At 43.6% G+C, this 18,014-nt stretch overlaps 1 protein-coding gene across 1 annotated transcript; it reads left to right on the top strand.

The window, feature by feature from the left end:
• Positions 1-8,271: 8,271 nt before the first annotated feature.
• Positions 8,272-17,326, top strand: LOC121464694 (CD209 antigen-like protein C). Its single transcript, XM_041677720.1, has 6 exons — positions 8,272-8,323; positions 8,727-8,816; positions 9,132-9,203; positions 9,865-10,016; positions 11,219-11,328; positions 17,176-17,326. Exons 1-6 carry the CDS (start codon positions 8,272-8,274, stop codon positions 17,324-17,326), a joined length of 627 nt encoding a protein of 208 aa, XP_041533654.1.
• Positions 17,327-18,014: the final 688 nt, after the last annotated feature.

Below are 18,014 nucleotides of genomic sequence, written 5' to 3'. Positions count from 1 at the left end.
ACACACACACACACACACACACATACTTCCAGTATCTACCAACAGTGCACTCTATCTTTATGTTGCCAACATCAAACCTTCCTGAAATTCATATAGCAAGCCAACACATAACATCAAATTAAATGGAGAGAAACTTAAAGCCATTCCACTAAAATCAGGAACAAGATAAAGCTGTCCACTCTCTCCATATCTCTTCAATATTGTGCTTGATGCTTTAGCAATAGCAATAAGGCAACATAAGTTGAAGGCGAAAGCATAAGTCACAAACAATCCCACACCTGGTTGATAGCGCTACTACAAGATCTGTTTTGGGTACCAGCTGCACAAGATGGTTCCAACTTGATTAGCTGAAATGGTGCACATCTTGTACAACATTCTGGCCAGGCCTCCACAAAATACTCAGAGACTATTTGCAATTTTAAAAGACATTAATCTTGAAATTTAACCATCATTCTACTTTCACAGGATTCCCCCAGAAAGAACGTCGCCCCCATGACAACTGAAAGTAATTCTAGAGGACGACGTCCCCTCTCCCAGTAAAGTTTGCCCTTGGGTTTAGGGACATCATTTAGGGGTTGATTATAATTAGTATACAGTTGAGGGTTGGGGGAGGAATTTTATAAGCTCAGGGATCATTTAAAAAAAAAAAGAGGGATAATGGGATAATAGATTGGTACTTGTTGGTACTTGTGAGTTATTGTTTTGAGACAAATATATTGGTATCGATTCTTATATAGATACAAAGTTAAATTAAATTGACTATTGTATGCATGCATGTTTCTACCTCTGTTTAAAACATTTTTTATGTATTGACATATATTGTATTGATATATATATATATTGTATATATTTACCATATTGCAGTGTACATTTCTACCTCTGATTGTTTGTGTATTGATATATATTTACCATATTGCAATGCATATTTGTACAGTGTTTATATTTGAAGGTCATTATCCTCATTTGTTACACAGTTGTTTATTGTCTTAGTCTTTAAGTTAGATAGATATTGAGAATTATCTAAGTTTGTCATTTATAATCAGACTAATCAGGTTCTTTAGATACATAGAGATTATACTCAGTATAGATAATCTTCAACCTCTTCAAAGAGCTGTAGAAAATGGCCTTTAATCTAACTCAGAGTTTTGTGATAGTGAGACACAATTGCTCCTGGCAGCACCAATCTATTCCCGAGAGAATGTTGAGCACCAAAGACATTCCACCTGGAGCCTTTCTTTTTGGCAGAACTGGCCTTTGGGCAAAGAAATGCCCATAACTCAACCACTGACAGAGATACAGAGCATGCATCAATGGATTAAACAGGACTGTCATATCCTGCCAAGACAGGGTAAGATAGTTTTGAAAACTTGCTTGCCTTTGAAAATGGTATGTCAGTTATGTTAGGCCTTAGCCAAAGTTGGTTGCTCAACGCTGCAAACGTGACTTTGGGTGATTGCCCAGGTAGCTAGTTGTCTCTGTGATTTTTTGCATGTTTTGGAAGTTGTTTTACTGAACTTCCTAATTACCCAGGTAACATTATATCCCTTCTCAGATCTTCGATGGGGTTGAAGATTATATAAATGTAGTTACTTTTCTCTCATGACTTGGCCAAGTTATTTATTATACAAGACCTAAGCTAGTTAGAATAGGATATTTGTACTTATTGTACATAATTTCATAGTAGGTTTAGAACTCTCTTACTTAAACAAAAGGATTGTCTGGAGGCATTACCATCCCTGACTTGAAACTCTATTACAGAGCTACAGTAATGAAAACAGCTTGGTATTGGCATAGAAACAGAGATGTTGACCAATGGAATCGAATTGACGACCCGGATATTAATCCACAATCTTATGAACACCTGATTTTGAACAAAGGAGCTAAAATTGTACAATGGAAGAAAGAAAGCCTCTTTAACAAATGGTGCTGGCATAACTGGATGTCAACCTGTAGAAGAATGAAAATAGATCCATATCTATTACCAAGCACAAAAATCAAGTCCAAATGGATAAAGACCTCAATATAAATCCAACTACACTGAACCTGATAGAAGAGAAAGTGGGAAGTAGTCTGCAAAACATGGGCACAGGAGACCACTTACTATGTATAACCCCAGTAGCACAGACAATAAGAGCAACAATGAATAAATGGGACCTCCTGAAACTAAGAAGCTTCTGTAAAGCAAAGGACACTGTCATTAAGACAAAAAGGCAACCTACTGAATGGGAGAAGTTCTTCACCAACCCCACATCAGACAAAGGCCTGATCTCCAAAATATATAAAGAACTCAAGAAACTAGACGTTAAAATTCAAAATAACCCAATTAAAAAAAAAACAAACGGGGTACTGAACTATACAGAGAATTCTCAACAGAAGAAGTTCAAAGGGCCAAAATGTGACACTTAAGGTCATGTTCAACTTCCTTAACTATCAGGGAAATGCAAACCAAAACAACTTTGAGATACCATCTTACACCTGTCAGAATGGCCAAAATAAAAAACACCAATGATAGGCTATGCTGGAGAGGATGTGGAGTAAGGGGAACCCTCATCCATTGCTGGTGGGAATGCAAACTGGTGCAACCACTTTGGAAATCAGTGTGGTGGTTTCTCAGGAAATTGGGAGTCAACCTACCTCAAGATCCAGCAATACCACTCTTGGGAACATACCCAAGAGATTCCCAATCATACTACAAAAGCATTTGTTCAACTATGTGCATAGCAGCACTATTTGTAATAGCCAGAACTTGGAAACAACCTAGGTGCCCCTCAATGGAAGAATGGATAAAGAAAGTGTGGAACATATACACATTAGAGTACTACTCAGCAGTTAAAAACAATGACATCTTGAATTTTGCATGCAAATGGATGTAAATAGAAAACACTATCCTGAATTAGATAACCCAGACCCAAAAGATGAATATGGTATGTACTCACTTATTAATGGATTCTAGCCATAAACAAAGTACATTGAGCCTATAGTTTGCGATCCTTGAGAAGCTAAATAAAAAGGTGAACCCTAAGAAAAACATATATAGATCCTCCTGGAAATTGGAAGCAGACAAGATCACCAGGCAAAAGTTGGGAGCATGGGATGTGGTGGGGCAGGGGGAAGTAGAGAGGGGAAGAAAGAAGGGAGAAGGGGAGGACTGGGAAGAGCTTGTGGGATTGGGATGGTTGAGATGGAGGAAGGGCGGATATGGGAGCAGGATAGAACATATATTAATTAAGGGAGCCATTTTAGGGTTGGCAAGAGACTTGGTTCTAGAGGGGATCCCAGGTGTCCACAGGGATGTCCCCAGCTAGGTCCTTGGGCAGTACAGGAGAGGGTGCCTGAACTGGCCTTGTCCCATAGCCACACTGATGGCTTTCTTGAATATCACCATAGAACCTTCGTCTGGCGATGGATGGAGATAGGGACAGAGACCCACATCAGAGCACTGGACTGAGCTCTCCAAGGCCCAGATGAATACAGAAGGAGGGAGTAGATGAGCAAGGAAGTCAGGACTGTGAGGGGTTGGTCCACCCACTGAGATAGTGTGACTGATCTAATGGGAGTTCACCAAGGCCAGCTGGACTGTGACTGAAGGAACATGTGATCAAACTAGACTCTCTGAATGTGGCTGACAATGGGGCTGACTGAGAAGCCAATGATAATGGCACTGGAATTTTTTTCTACTGCATGTACTGGCTTTTTGGGATCCTAGTCTATTTGGATGCACACCTTCCTAAGCCTGGATGGAGGCAGGAGGGCCTTGAACTTCCCCCAGGGCAGGGTACCCTGCCCTCTCTTAGGACTAAAGTGGGAGAGGGTAGGTGAGTTAGGGAGCAGGAGAGAAATGGGAAGAGAGGAGGAGGTGGAAATTTTGAATGGTATTATTTATAAAGCAATAAGAAACAATAATAAAACTAGAAATTTTTTAAAAAAAGAAATAAAAAGAGAAGGGAGAAAGGAAAGACTGGAGAGAGCTTGGGGGAGTGAGAGGGTGGAGATGGAGGAAGGGCGGATATGGGAGCAGGGAAGAAGATATCTACATTAAGGGAGCCATTTTAGGGTTGGCAAGAGACTTGGCTCTAGAGGGGATCCCAGATGTCCACAGGGATGTCCCCAGCTAGGTCCTTGGGCAGCAGAGCAGAGGGTGCCTGAACTGGCCTTGCCCCACTATCACACTGATGATCATCTCGAATATTACCATAGAATCTTCGTCTGGCAACGGACAGATAGAGACAGAGACCCTCATCAGAGCAACGGACTGAGCTTCCAAGGTCCAGTTGAAGAGCAAAAGGAGGGAGAAAGAAGATGAGCTAGGAATTCTGGACCGGGAGGGTGCGTCCACCCACTGAAACAGTGTGCCTGTTCTAATGGGAACTCACCAAATCCAGCTGTACAGGGACTGAATGAGCATGTGATTCAAACTGGACTCTCTGAATGTGGCTGACAATGGGGGCTGATTGAAAAACCATTAATAAAGGCACTGGGATTTCTTTCTACTTCATGTACTGCCTTTTTGGGACCCTAGTCTATTTGGATGCAAAGTTTCCTAGGTCTGGATGTAGAGGGGAGGGCCTTGGACTTCCCACAGGGCAGGGGTCTCTGCCCTCTCTTAAGGAGGGAGGGGGAAGGAGGAGGGAAAGTGGGGGAGCGGAAGGGAAATGGAAGGAGGGAAGGAAGTGTAAATTTTTGAGTGGAAAAATAAATAAATAAATAAATAAATAAATAAATAAATAAATAAATGTAAAAATCCAAACTGTAAATCTAGCAACTTTAAATCTATAATTTAAAACTAGAAATGTTGGTAAAGTTGGTTCTGAAAAGAAAAACAAAACAATAGAAACCCCATATAAACAAAACAGCTACTACAATCTAAAAAATATATATAAAAGACATAAAAAAGAATAGAAAATAATGTTAAACCACCTCAAAAAAAATTGGCGCTATCCAACTTAAAGCATGCAGTGCTCCAAAAGCCCATGGTTTTTAGATGCACCCTCCTGCCTCTCTCCTCTTCTCCCTCCCTTCCCCTCCCTGCTTCTCCAAGCTGTCTGCTACGCTCTTCTGACCTTTGCCCCAACTCCTTTTATAGTGTTTACTCTAAAAGTGCTTCATTTTTCTGTCTGTTTGGATGATGTGGCCCCAATATATCTGTGTGAGTATGCGGATATGTTTCTATGTGCATGTGAGCTTCCAGGTTACAGCAGCTCTGGAAAAATACAAAGACCTGGGTAACTGCCATTTTAACCTCACTGCCATCTTTGGTGAGGGCAACTACGTGTGCTAATCTGCCATCTTTGGTAAGGGTAAGCATATCTGCTAGTATTCTACTAGCATTGGTAAACTGTAACTACTTAAAGAAAACACACATCTAAATTTAGCTTATATGCCCAGTTTAAATAACAGGTAATGATATTTAGTTCTCAAGTTCCTTTACTGATCTGAGATTATGGCATTTTAGCAATGAGAGCTTCTAACACAGACATGCAGCTTCTGCAGCATCCTTTAGCTCCTCCAAGAAGACAGAAGACCTTCTGCTTCCACACCTTGCCTTTGGGTTTGGCATAACCCACACAGCAGCAAAAGGTGGCCTTTTACTTCTCCAGCTTTTTGGAGGCTTCACCCAGAAATTGATTTGCTCATCCTTCCAAGCCAGGTAGACTAAATCATTCCCACTAAATCTTTGGGCCTCTTATGGCAAGCACTACTTCTAAGACTGGTGTGCTCCAGTGACTAGGAGAGCATTTGGGATTGCCTGCATAGCTAAAAAGCTGTCTCATTTTTGCTCATTTATCCCTCCCAGATCTGTCTAAGGGCATTTGACAACTTAAGGTACTGTTCTTTAACAGGTTTCATAGTCCTGGATTAAAAGGCTTTAGGTATATATTTAGAGGTTCAGAGTTCCCAATTTACTTTAATTTTATTCTAAAATGTTCATACTTTTTAACCTAAAGCAATAGTCTTTTGCTATGATGTAAATCTGTTCAAGTTCTCTCATAGGTTTTTGGAAAAGTTATATTGCTGTATCAAAATCAGGTCTGGTTAAAAAAAAAAAAAAAACTAACAGTCTCCTGTATCTTAAAAGTTCAGGGTTCCCAGTTACTTTAATTGTCTTAACCAAAGCCTTCTGCTATGACACCAAGATGTAAATCTGTTCCAGTTCTTCTACAGGTTCCTGGAAAAGTTTTACTACTGTATCAAATCAGGTCAGGTAAAAAAACAAAACAAAAAAACCAAAACAACAACAACAACAACAAAAACTAAGTCTCCAGAGCCTATTGGTAACCGGAGCCAGTTTCAAGCATATTTTACAGGCCACTCCTGTTTTCAAGACCAACTTACGAAGTGCTCTCCAGATACCAAGCACCTGCAACAGCTCCTGGGACTTCACCATTGGTACCAACTCTCTTAGATACCTACCGACTAAAATCTGGTTGTGTCTGATACACCCGAGCCTCACCTGTCCAACCAGGGCACTTCCCTGTTCCATTCTTTCTGGCAGTTAATGCATAGGACCAGTAATAACAATATTTTTTCCCTAGCACCTGCCTTCTCATCTCCTCAGAAAGCAGCTGCCTGAGGACTCCAGGATGACAACCCCAGCCACATCTCTCGCTGAGCATGAGCTCAACTCCCAGCTCTCCCCTCTCTCCCAGGTCATCCCATATCTGTAGGAAGTAGCCAGACTTGAGCTGATACCCCTATATCCAAGGACTCTGGGACGTTTAGTCAAAAGTGAGACTCCAGTCTCTAACACCCCTACATCCAAAGAGGCTGGAATATAATATTGAGTTACAAGTGTCACTCCCAGCCTGCCAAGCTCTGACTCCACATAGTATTTAAGCTTGCACTAAAAATAAAAACACATGGTTTTGGGTTTGTATGTGTGCTCCCTCTGTCTTTCCCTTGCCATGCTCTCCTGACTACCTGGGAGTGTGCCACTATTAAACATGAGCGTTTGATTTGGCTTATCTGGTTTGACTGGATTTCTTTGTGCCAGCAGAGATGCTTGTTTTAAGTTTTTTATCTAACACCTGGAATTCTGTTTTATGGCACAATCATTGTCCTCACTTCTTGATCTATAGAATTCTCCAGGATTGCTGTTCTAGAGTTCAGAGAGGAGGCCTGAAATGGGCCTGAAAGATAAGATTTTGTTTATTTTTTTAAACATTCTTTTGTACATATCTGTAATCACACATATATGTAGCTGTATGTACAAACACATACATACACCAGCATGTGCATCAAACCTTCATCTGTAAACACACACACATCTGCAGTTACACACACATATGCACCTGCATGCACACACACACACGCACACACACACACGCACACACACACATATGCCTCCATGCACACACACACACATGCATAAGCATGTATATACACACCTGCATCTACATACACACCTGCAGGCATGTACATATGCAAGCACACACACACTGACACACGCATAGATCTGCATGTGCACACACACTCATGCCCAGTGACTAATAATGGCAGGTACTAAATAAACATAAGCACCAATGATTCAACTCTGTCAGTCACTGGAAATTACTGAGTGAGGACATCAACAAAACTGAAGCAGAAAATCGTGGGGACAGTGTTTTGTGGAGACTATGACCAGCCATAGCTAGGCAACCCCTTTTAGTGCAGGTTGTGTAATGAAGCAGCTTCATGACAAGTTATTGGTTTTGCTGATAGCATCCCTACAGTTTGATCACATAGTGACTAAATTCTTTTGGCTGTGCACCAAACCTGAGATGGCCAGTTCTGAATGTTAACTCAGTGGCATATAGGATCAGCACAGAAACTGACCTCTGGCATGTGTGTGAAGGGTGCTTCTCAACTGGTTTATTGGGATGGGAATATTTACCCTAATTGGGAGCAACTCTAGGGTAGGGTCCTGGACGGCACGAAAAGAAGAAAGTGAGTTGTGTACCAACTTTCTTCTCCCTCTCCTACAGTTGCAATTTGAGCAGCTTCCTCAAGCTCTGTTCAGCCTCACTTCCACACCAGGAGGGATTGCACCTTGTGTTTCTTTGAGCTGCCTTTTGTCATGCAATGAAGGAAGCCCCACCTCCACAGCCCTCCCCTAAATTCATGGAAAATCCTGCTGGGTCAGATGCTCAGTACCTCCCTCCAGCCTCTTCCAGTGCTGGTTCAGACTTCCCCTTTTCTCTTTGCAAGTGCAGATTCAGAGAGTGAGGAACCGATGTGTGGAAGATAAAAGCTGATGTAGCTGGCAGTCAAGAACACTGAAGCACAGCAGCAATGATGACCATCTATGTGGAAGCAAACAAGCAGCAGCAGCAGCCAGGATTCTTGGGTGAGGTGGGGAAGGGGCTTGGTAGTTTGGTGGGTCACAGCTTGGATCTCAAAGTGTTCACATCTGATCTCCACATGCAGTTGCACAAGTGTGCACACATACACACATACATATACATACACTAGTGTGTGTGTGTGTGTGTGTGTGTGTGTGTGTGTGTATTCATGAACTCTGGAGACAAGCCTGGGTCAGGAGCCAAGAAGAAGCAGAAGTCTTTTCTTAAACTCTTGGATCCTGGAGAATTGGGATTCTCTGGGTTCCTGAATCCAAAGGCTCAGGCCTAGAGACTGGACTCTGATCTCCAGAGCACCAGAAAGGTGAAGGCTGGAACCTGAATTGCTGTTCTGTTTTCTGGAGCAGAGGTGATTGGCAGCCTTGTTGTGAAACAGTCCCTCTCCCACAGGGTGGCTGAGCCATAGAAATGGGCTCCTGATGTTGCATCTGTTCTCCATCGTGCTCCTGACTGGGCTGCTGGTGGCTGTTCTTGTTCAAGGTCAGGCAGGGATGGGATTTACAATTCTGTGGTCTGGGCCACTTACTGTGCAGGGGTACTGAGCACGGAAGAGGGAAAATGTTGAGAATGGGTCATATTGCAGTCTCCAGGGACTTGCCCACACTGGAGCAGAAGAGTGAGGGTTGGGGAAGGGGAGGGAGAGGGGCCCTGATTCTTTTCTTGTGGTTCAGTCATCTCTATGCCATTTTCTTCTGTTTAAGTGTGATGAAAGGCATTCTGCTGTGGGAATTCAGTGCAGGCTGTAACACACAATAAGTGTTTTAGAGTTTTAGTTTCTGGTTTCTTTTGGTGTAGGTTTCAAGAGCCCCAGCTCCCCAGGGAATGAGAAAATCTATAAACAATTGATGCAGCTGAAGGTTGGAGTGGGTAAGTGACCAGAAATCAGGCCTCCAAGGGCCTACAAAGGTCTTTTGTGAACACATTACATTTGAGGCACTGGCACTGGCCCTCTCCAGGCCTCAGTTTCCACTTCTGTGGGGACTTGATGTCTCAGTGGGTAAAGTGCTTGCCATGCAGAATCTGAGTTCGAGGCACAGAATCTATGTATTGAACAAGAAGGCGTGGGGATGCACGCTTCTACTTCCAGCACTGGGGAAATAGAGACTGGTGGATTCCCTCAGACTCACTGGCCAGCCAGCTTAGGGCACTTATACACCTTTACACACACACATGCATGTATCAATGCAATAAGCAAAGAAATTAATAGGAACACAGGACAACAGTCAGGGAATGATTTTGTGGTCTCAGGGAATGACACACACAGTAGGTGCTCAGTATTCACAGAGGTCAGACAAATTAGCAGCACTCAATGTCTCCAGGGCTGTGCACACAGTAGGCATTCAGAGTTCACCCTGGCCATGGGCACAGTAGTCAATATAGTTACCCGGCCCTGTTTGGATCTCTGAAGTTCCTACTTCCCCCAGGATGCACTGTCAACTGAGGGAGGGCCCTGACTCTAGAAGGCTAGAGCAGATGCAAGATCATGGGCACCCAAGTGTGAATACCCCTGATTCACCTCCCCCAATAGACAGCCTTTGCCTTCCTTGCCCTTGGGAATGGGAATCCTTCAATGGAAAGTGTTACTTCTTCTCCAAGTCCCAGCGTACCTGGAATGATTCCGTCACTGCCTGCCAGGAGGTAGAGGCCCAACTAGTCATCATTGATAATGACGAAGAACAGGTATGCCTGATGGGCTTCCTCATCCCGGGACAGGGCACTGGCTGAGTGTGACTGAGTGTGAATGTGATGGTTGGCCAGAAAGGACTTCTGGTTAAGATCTGTCTACTGCACTTGGAAAGGGGGAGAAGAGGTGGGAGTGAGGGTCCCTGTCACCCTCTGAGTGGTCACACCAAGTCTGAACATACTTGAATACATCAGAAAACCTAAACTGTGAGTCATCAGTCATGGCTTCTCTTACTACTGCTGTACACATACATAGACACTTCTTGAGAGCTGATCAGTTTAACAAGTACTTCTATAGGTGTTCAAAGTCCTGGTCTGGGGACTGTGAGATGACCCTGTGGGGGAAAGTCCTTGTTACCAAGCCCAGGGATCTGAACTGAATCTCTGAGACCCACATGATAGAAAGAGAACCAACTACTACAAGGTGTCCTCTGCCTACACACACCTTCACATGCTCACACAGATTCACATGCACACACACATCTTCACATGCACACACATCTTCATATACACACCTTCACATGTACACACATATTCAAATGCACACACATGGTCACATGCACACACACATTCACATGCGCACACACACACCTTCACATGAACACACACCTTCATGTGAAAAAACACACACCTTCACATGCACACACACACACACCTTCAACTGCATACATACAACTTCATATGCACACACATCTTCACATGCACACATACATTCACATGCACACACACATTCACATGCACACACACACCTTCATATGCACACACATACACAAACACTGTTTAATATTCTGAAGAGATAATCTCTGGAGAAATGTCCAGAGTCTAGCAAACACCAGACTTTTTATAAGTTTGGGAAGCTGGGAGCAAGTTTCCTGTCACATTGTTTTAGTTCAGCAAAGCATACAAGATGAAGGGCAGCCAGATGTCAAAAATCTGGATCTGTCAAGTCTCAGCACATGCTGCTTCTTAATTTTCTGTCCCAGAGTGAGCTGGTATGAGATCTGGACTGATCTCTTCCTATCTGTGTCTGTGCACGTGTGTGTGCATGCGTGTGGGTATCTGATCACATGTGTGGGTTTGTTGTTGCAGTAGGAAGCTAAGGCTCTGACTGCAAGCAGAACTATGGGCTGAGATTCTGAGACAATAAAATTAGAAAATGATGGCAGAACCCAGTCATGACTTTTCCTCCTCCCCTGCAGAGCTTCCTGCAGTGGATGTCTAAGAAGAAAGGCCATGCATGGATGGGACTGTCAGACATAAGAAAGGAAGGCAAATGGGTATGGATGGACGGTTCACCACTGCAATGGAGGTAATACAGCGTGCTGGGAGTGAAACTATGCTCCAAAAAAATAATTGTGATTCCTGCCAACTCCTTGGGCTCGTAGACATGAGAGTTGGTTTATTGGGATGAATACTGAGACAAGTTCCCACATGATTTTTCAGTTCCACCACCTGGTCTGTGATAAATATTCAAGGTTTCTTTCCTAGGGAGGTGTGAATAGCCCCAGTTCACTGGAGGGTAGAAACTCAGGTGGGAATCCGATGACCCTCCCATGCCTCCTTTAAGGGAATGGGAACTGTCCAATAGCTCTCCTGAGATGGGTTTTGCAAGCAGACACACCTGACTCAGTGAAAATGGAGGCTGTTTTGCTCAGAGGGTTGTGTTCTGAGGTGATGAGTGATCGAATGCAGGGTACTTACTCATGGAGAATCTAAAACTACGAGTGTGCTTGCCCTCAGAATGCAGCTCATCATACTTAAAGATCCATGGTGTCATGGAGCTTCACAGGAGTTGCCCCATACCATGGGAGAACATGAAAAGAAAGAGGTGGGAGGATGAAGGTCAAAGTCTTTATATTGATGTTCGTAGAAAGAAATGTGGAAGATGTGAACCAGGCTAGTTTGGAGTGCCCGTAGGTGCTGAGATGTCATCATGATCCATTTTCAGTATGAGGCATGCCTAGAGATCATCAAAGAATCACAGATAAGTAGGAGGCACTGGGTCCCTGATTTCCTAACTATGCTGTTTAGGCAAGTCTGGGAAAGAGGAGCAGGTTATAGCATTGGGTGGTTTGTGACTTACTTCTGCCCCTGTGATAAGGATGGCTTAAGAGGGAAAGGATTTTCCTGGCTCACAGATCCAGGGGACATATTCATGGTGGGTGTGGCATGGCAGTAGGAGTTGGAGGTGGCCGGTCATATGGCAGTGGCAGTCAGGCAGCTGAGAGAAAACAAGTGGTCAGGCTGTAAGAACTTGAGGCCCACGCCAGTAATCTGCTTCCCCCAGTGCCTGAAGGTTCTACAACCTTCTCAGACAGTGACAGCTGCGGGCTGGGTGTTCAAACACTGAGCCTGCGGGAGACATTTCACACTCAAACCACAATGGCACCAGCAAATGCTGGCTAGAGTTCTCCTTTGGATATGTCTCCATACCCTAGCCCTCTTGGCATAAGACATTATTCATGAAGGAAGAAACGCTTCATAACCATGTGCTGATAAGATGCCAAGAGCATCTTATCCACCAGCAGATATGGAGGAGGAGGAGGTCTGTTGTCTGCATGAGGCATTGAAATGAATATATTAACGGAAAATCTATGGGATAGTGTGTTCTTGTTGCTGTAACTAAATGCCAGATAAAATGAATGTAAGGAATGATTAATTTGGCTCACAGTTTGAGGGTACAGTTCACCATAATGGTGAAGGCATGCTTGCAGGAGCTTGAGGAAGCTGGTTCCACAGCATCCATAGTCAGGAAGCAGAGTGGGGAGATATAATGCTGGTTAAAAACAAACAAGTAAAACAAAACCAACTCCAGACTATTTTCTCCACGGTGTGTACACACATGTGTGGGGCAGGTGCATGGGCACAGAGTGGGGTGGGTGCAGGTGCACACATGTAGGGCAGGCACAAATGTATGCGGCAGGTGTACATGCACATGTGTGGGGTGGGTGTAGGTGCACACATGTAGGACAGGCACAAATGTATGGGGCAGGTGTACATGCACATGTGTGGGGTGGGTGCAGGTGCACACATGTAGGGCAGGTACAAATGTATGGGGCAGGTGTACATGCACATGTGTGGGGTGGGTGCAGGTGCACACATGTAGGGCAGGTACAAATGTATGGGGCAGGTATACATGCACATGTGTGGGGTGGGTGCAGGTGTATGAGTGTGGGGAGGGGTTGCAGGAAAAAGTTTTATTCTGACACCCGTGGGAATGAATGACTAAAGCTGTATACCAGGCTTAGGACTGGCCAGTGTGACGTGTCCATGGGTTAGGGATGTAGATGCTGTCCCTCGATTTTGACCCTGAGTAGGGTATATCGGACTGAATGTACAGAATCTTGGCGATGGAGATAGTTAAATCTGTGGAATTTGAGTTGGTTGGTTATATTTGAAGAAGAAGCCTTTAGTAAAATGACCCTCTTCAAACATAAAAGATCACAAGGATCATGGGCCAAGGTCAAAGGACTTGGGTCCTCATTGACCCAGAACAGGTCACATCTGCTGTAATGCACTTGGGGCAGAGGTAAAAGCATCCCATTCCAAAGACAGAAACATGTTGAGGGGCGGGAGATGGATGAGTTGATAAATTGCTTGCTGTGTGTTCTGGTTTCGTTTCTGTTGCTCCGATAAAACACACCAACTAAAAGCAAGTTAGGGGAGAAAATGGTTTAGTTCACCTTTTATAATCTGAGGTTCCAGTCTTCCACTGTGAGAAGCTGAGGCAGTTGGTGACAACACATTCACAGTCGAGATGAAAAAGAAATGAAAGCGTACACGCTCACGTGCATGCTGGATTTCTCCACTCTTACACAGTTCAGGGCCTCCTGCCTAGGTACTGCTGCTGCTCACAGTAGGTTGGGTCTTCCCACATCTCTTTCTTTAATTTTAATATATTTTTTTAAAAAACCTTCTTAATTTACATGCCAAATCCAGTTCCAATTCCTTTTCCTCCTCTTCCTACCTTCCCCCCATCTGATCTCCCATACCATGCCTCACCCACTTCTCAGAGAGGGTAAGGCTTCCCATGGGTAGTCAACAAAGTCCAGCACAATGCTTTGAGGTAGGACCAAGTCCCTCCCCACTATATCTAGGCTGAGCAAGGTATCCCTCCAGAGAGAATGGGTTCCAAATGACTAGAACCAGCAGTAGGGATAAATCCTGGTCTCACTACTAGTGACCCCACAGTCTGTCCCAGCCTTACAACTGTCACCCAAATTCAGAGGTCCTAGTTTGTTCCCATGCTGGTTCCCTCTGTGTCAGGTCGGAGTTGGAAGGCGTCTATTAGCTCAGGTAAGCTGTTTCAGTGGCTATCCCCATCATGGTATTGACCTCTTTGCTTGTATTCTCACTCCTCCCTTCCTTCGATTGGACTTTGGGAGTTCAGTTCAATGCTCCGCTGTGGTTCTTTGCATCTGCTTCCATCAGTTGCTTGATGTAGGTTCTGTGATGACATTTAAGACAGCCATAAATCTGACTACAGAATAAGGCCAGTTCAGGCATCCTCTCCACTATTGCTTAGGGTCTTACCTGGGGTCATCCTTGTGTATTCCTGGGAACTTCTCTGGTGCCAGGTTTCTTGCTAGTCCCATAATGGTTCCCTCAATCAAAATATATATTTTCTTGCTCTCTTTCTCTGTTCTTCCCCCATTTCGACCCACTCATTGCTTCTAGCTCTCCTCCCCCTCCCCATTCTGTTAGCCGGTGTTTTTTAATAGGTGAATTGAGTCCATTGATATTAAAAGATATTAATGACCAGTTAATGGAACAGTTAATTCCTGTTACTTTTAGTTGTAGTGTTTGTGTTTCCTATCTTTGGGGTTTTCTGGTGTGAGGTTATCTGTTGCCTGTGGGTTTTTTTGGGGGGTGCAGTAAACTTCTTGGGTTGGAGTTTTTCTTCTAGTACTTTCTGTAAGGCTGGGTTTATGAATAGGTTTTGTTTAAACTTAGTTTTGTCATGGAATATCTTGTTTTCTCCATTGATGGTGATTGAAAGTTTAGCTGGATATAGTAGTCTGGGCTTGTATCCTTGGTATTTTAGTGTCTGTAGTACGTCTGTCCAGGACCTTCTGGTTTTCATGGTTTCCATTGAGAAGTTGGGTGTAATTCTAATAGGTCTACTTTATATATTACTTGACCTTTTTCCTTTGCAGTTCCTAATAGTCTTTCTTTATTATGTGTATTTTGTGTTTGATTATACAATGAGGAGACTTTTTTAGGTCCAATATATTTGGTATTCTGCAAGCTTCTTGTACCTTCATAAGCATATTTTTCTCTAGGTTGGGAAAGTTTTCTTCTATGATTTTGTTGAATATATTTTCTGGGCCTTTGAGCTGGAGTTTTTCTCCTTCTTCTACCTCTATTATTCTTAGTTTTGTTTTTTTCTTGGTGTTCCAGATTTTCTGGATGTTTTGAGTTAAGAATTTGTTGGATTTATCATTTTCTTTGACCAGTGAATCTATTTCCTCTATAATATCTTCAACATTTGAGATTCTCTCTTCTCTCTCGTATATTCTGTTGGTCATGTTTGTATCTATAGTTCCTGCTCATTTACCCAGATTTTCCATTTTCAGAAATCTCTTGGTTTGTGTTTTCTTTATTGCCTTTATTACGGTTTTCAAGTCTTGAACTGTTTTCTTCTCCTGTTTGATTGTTTTTTTCTTGATTTTCTTGAGTTTCTTGATTGATTTCTTCCAGTTTTTTCTTTTTTTCCATTTGTTTAAGGGAATTTTTCATTTTCTCTCTAAGGGACTCTATCATCGTCATAAGATATATTTAAGATCATTTTCTTTTGCTTCTTCTGGGTTAGGATGATCAGGTCTTCCTGTTGTATGACCACTGGGTTCTGGTGTTACCATTTTGCTCTTTAGGTTGTTAAATGAATTTTTGCACTGGTTCCTTTCCAAATTGGTACTGGCAGTGTCTTTGCCAGTTGGTCCAATCCTTGCTGTTGCTGTCTGTGCCTTAGGGAGCCTCTGAGGCTTCTCTTCATCATTTCTCTTGGTTCACTCTGTGCAGTTTCAGCCTGTGCTTCAGAGTTCCTCTCTTGGTCCACTCTATGCAGTTACAGCTTGTGTCTCAGAGTTGCTCTGAAGTTTCAGAGGATGAGTCGGTTTGGGGGCAGATTGGGCCTGATAGCTTAAAGGGTCCAATCAATGTGGGGGGCATTACCTGCAGGAAGCTTGCCTGCTGGTTGGCTAGTGAAGCTGAGGCAGGTGGGGGAGGTGCCGGGAGTTTTGCCTGGTACTGAGGGCCTAGAGAGTGGGGTGGCCAGCTGATTGGCTGATCACTCGTCTCTTGGTCCCTCTCTACAGTTCCTTCCTACATCTCTTAACATAATTAAGAAAATCCTACACAGACACTGCCACAGACCAAGCCAATACAGACGATCCTAAGACTGTCTTTGTAGGTGACTCTAAATTGTGTCAAGTTGACAGTGATAACTGACCATCATACGATACAAGCATGAGGACCTGAGTTCCATCCTCTGAAACCACATAAAAAAGCCAAGTGTTATGGCATGGGCTTGTCATCTCAGCACTGGAAAGACAGAAACAGTAGATCCCTGATGCTCATTAAACAGACAGTTTAGCTGAATTAGTAAATTCTAGGCCAGTGAGAGACCATACCTCTGAAATCAAGGTGGAAAGTGATTAAAGATGCCTGAGGTTGACCTATGGCCTCTACATATACAACCATAAATGTGTACATGTTTCTGCACATAAACACACACACACACACAGGAGAGATGAGGAGGGGGGAAACAGTTGATAAAGAGGAGGTGGGACTAATTCTCATACTTTTATGGGTGTTGGCCAAGGAAATTTATGAATAATAGCATTTAATTGAGGTTCATGACTTCAGGGGATTAGAGTTCCTGAGCATCATGTCAGGGAGCATGGCAGCAGGAAAGCAGGCATGGTGCTGGAGAAGCAGCCAGTACTCTACATCTCAATCCATAAGCACAAGACAGAGAAAGCTAACTAGGAAAGTTGTGAACTTTTAAAACCGCAAAGCCCACCCCCAATGATACTCCCTCCTCCAACATGGCCACATCTAATCCTTGCCCGACAGTTCCACCCACTGGAGACCAAGCATTCAAATATGTGAGCCGTGGGAGCCATTCTCATCCAAACCTCAATTGGTTTTGCAGTTTCATGAAATATTGGAACAAAGGAGAGCCCAACAATGCAGGAGAAGAAGATTGTGCAGAATTCAGAGACGACGGCTGGAATGATGCTCCATGTGCAGTGGAGAAATACTGGATCTGCAAGAAGTCTGCTATGTCCTGCACCAAAAACTGATGTCTCATCTGTCTGTAGCACCTGTTGCCAAAATGACTCTGCGGGGTGACTGAACTTAACCCACAAACCCCACAATGTATGACAGTTCCCTCCCTTGTGAACATGAAGGATTTAATTGCAGTTGTTTTCTCATTTGCAGTCCTGTGTGTGCATGTGCACACATGCACACGTGTGTGTGTGTGTGTGTGTGTGTGTGTGTGTGTGTGTGCATTCACACCAAAGGTCAATCTCAGGTGTTTCCTTGGCCTCTATCTTGCTTTGTTGAGTAAGGGTCTCATTTTTACCTTATCGGTGCTGGCCAATTTGGCTAGGCTGGCTGACTAGCACATTCTAGGAATCCTTCTATCTCTGCCTTTTCAGAGCTTACATTAGAAGCATATGCCAGCATTCTAAGCCTCCGAAAATGGGTGGGGGGAGGATAATTCACAGATTGGAGCTTAAAAGACAGCGATGGTAGCAGGAAGGCACTGGATATACAGTACCATTGAACTGCTAGGTGTGTGTGTGTGTGTGTGTGTGTGTGTGTGTCTTTAAAAGAATTTATGAAAGAAACTGGAGTGGGGCATAAGTAGGGGGTAAGCTGGCCAGTCTAGGTGGCCCATCCATGAGGCCTCGGGTGCCTCTCAGTCTCAATCATATCCTCACAGCTTCCAGATAAAGGTGATAGACAAGAAGGAGGCAGGAACTG

Source organism: Microtus oregoni, unplaced genomic scaffold (assembly GCF_018167655.1).
Source record: "Microtus oregoni isolate MIOR12 unplaced genomic scaffold, Mior012 000029F_ref0000214, whole genome shotgun sequence".
Taxonomy (NCBI): Eukaryota; Metazoa; Chordata; class Mammalia; order Rodentia; family Cricetidae; genus Microtus; species Microtus oregoni.
This window is presented reverse-complemented; position numbering and strand designations above follow the sequence as displayed.

Coding starts and splice junctions, on each gene's coding strand:
- LOC121464694 (XM_041677720.1), top strand. CDS start 8,272: ATGACCATCTATGTGGAAGCAAACAAGCAGCAGCAGCAGCCAGGATTC. Junction 8,324..8,726: donor GCAGCAGCCAGGATTCTTGG/GTGAGGTGGGGA, acceptor CCTCTCCCACAG/GGTGGCTGAGCCATAGAAAT. Junction 9,204..9,864: donor GCAGCTGAAGGTTGGAGTGG/GTAAGTGACCAG, acceptor CTCCCCCAATAG/ACAGCCTTTGCCTTCCTTGC.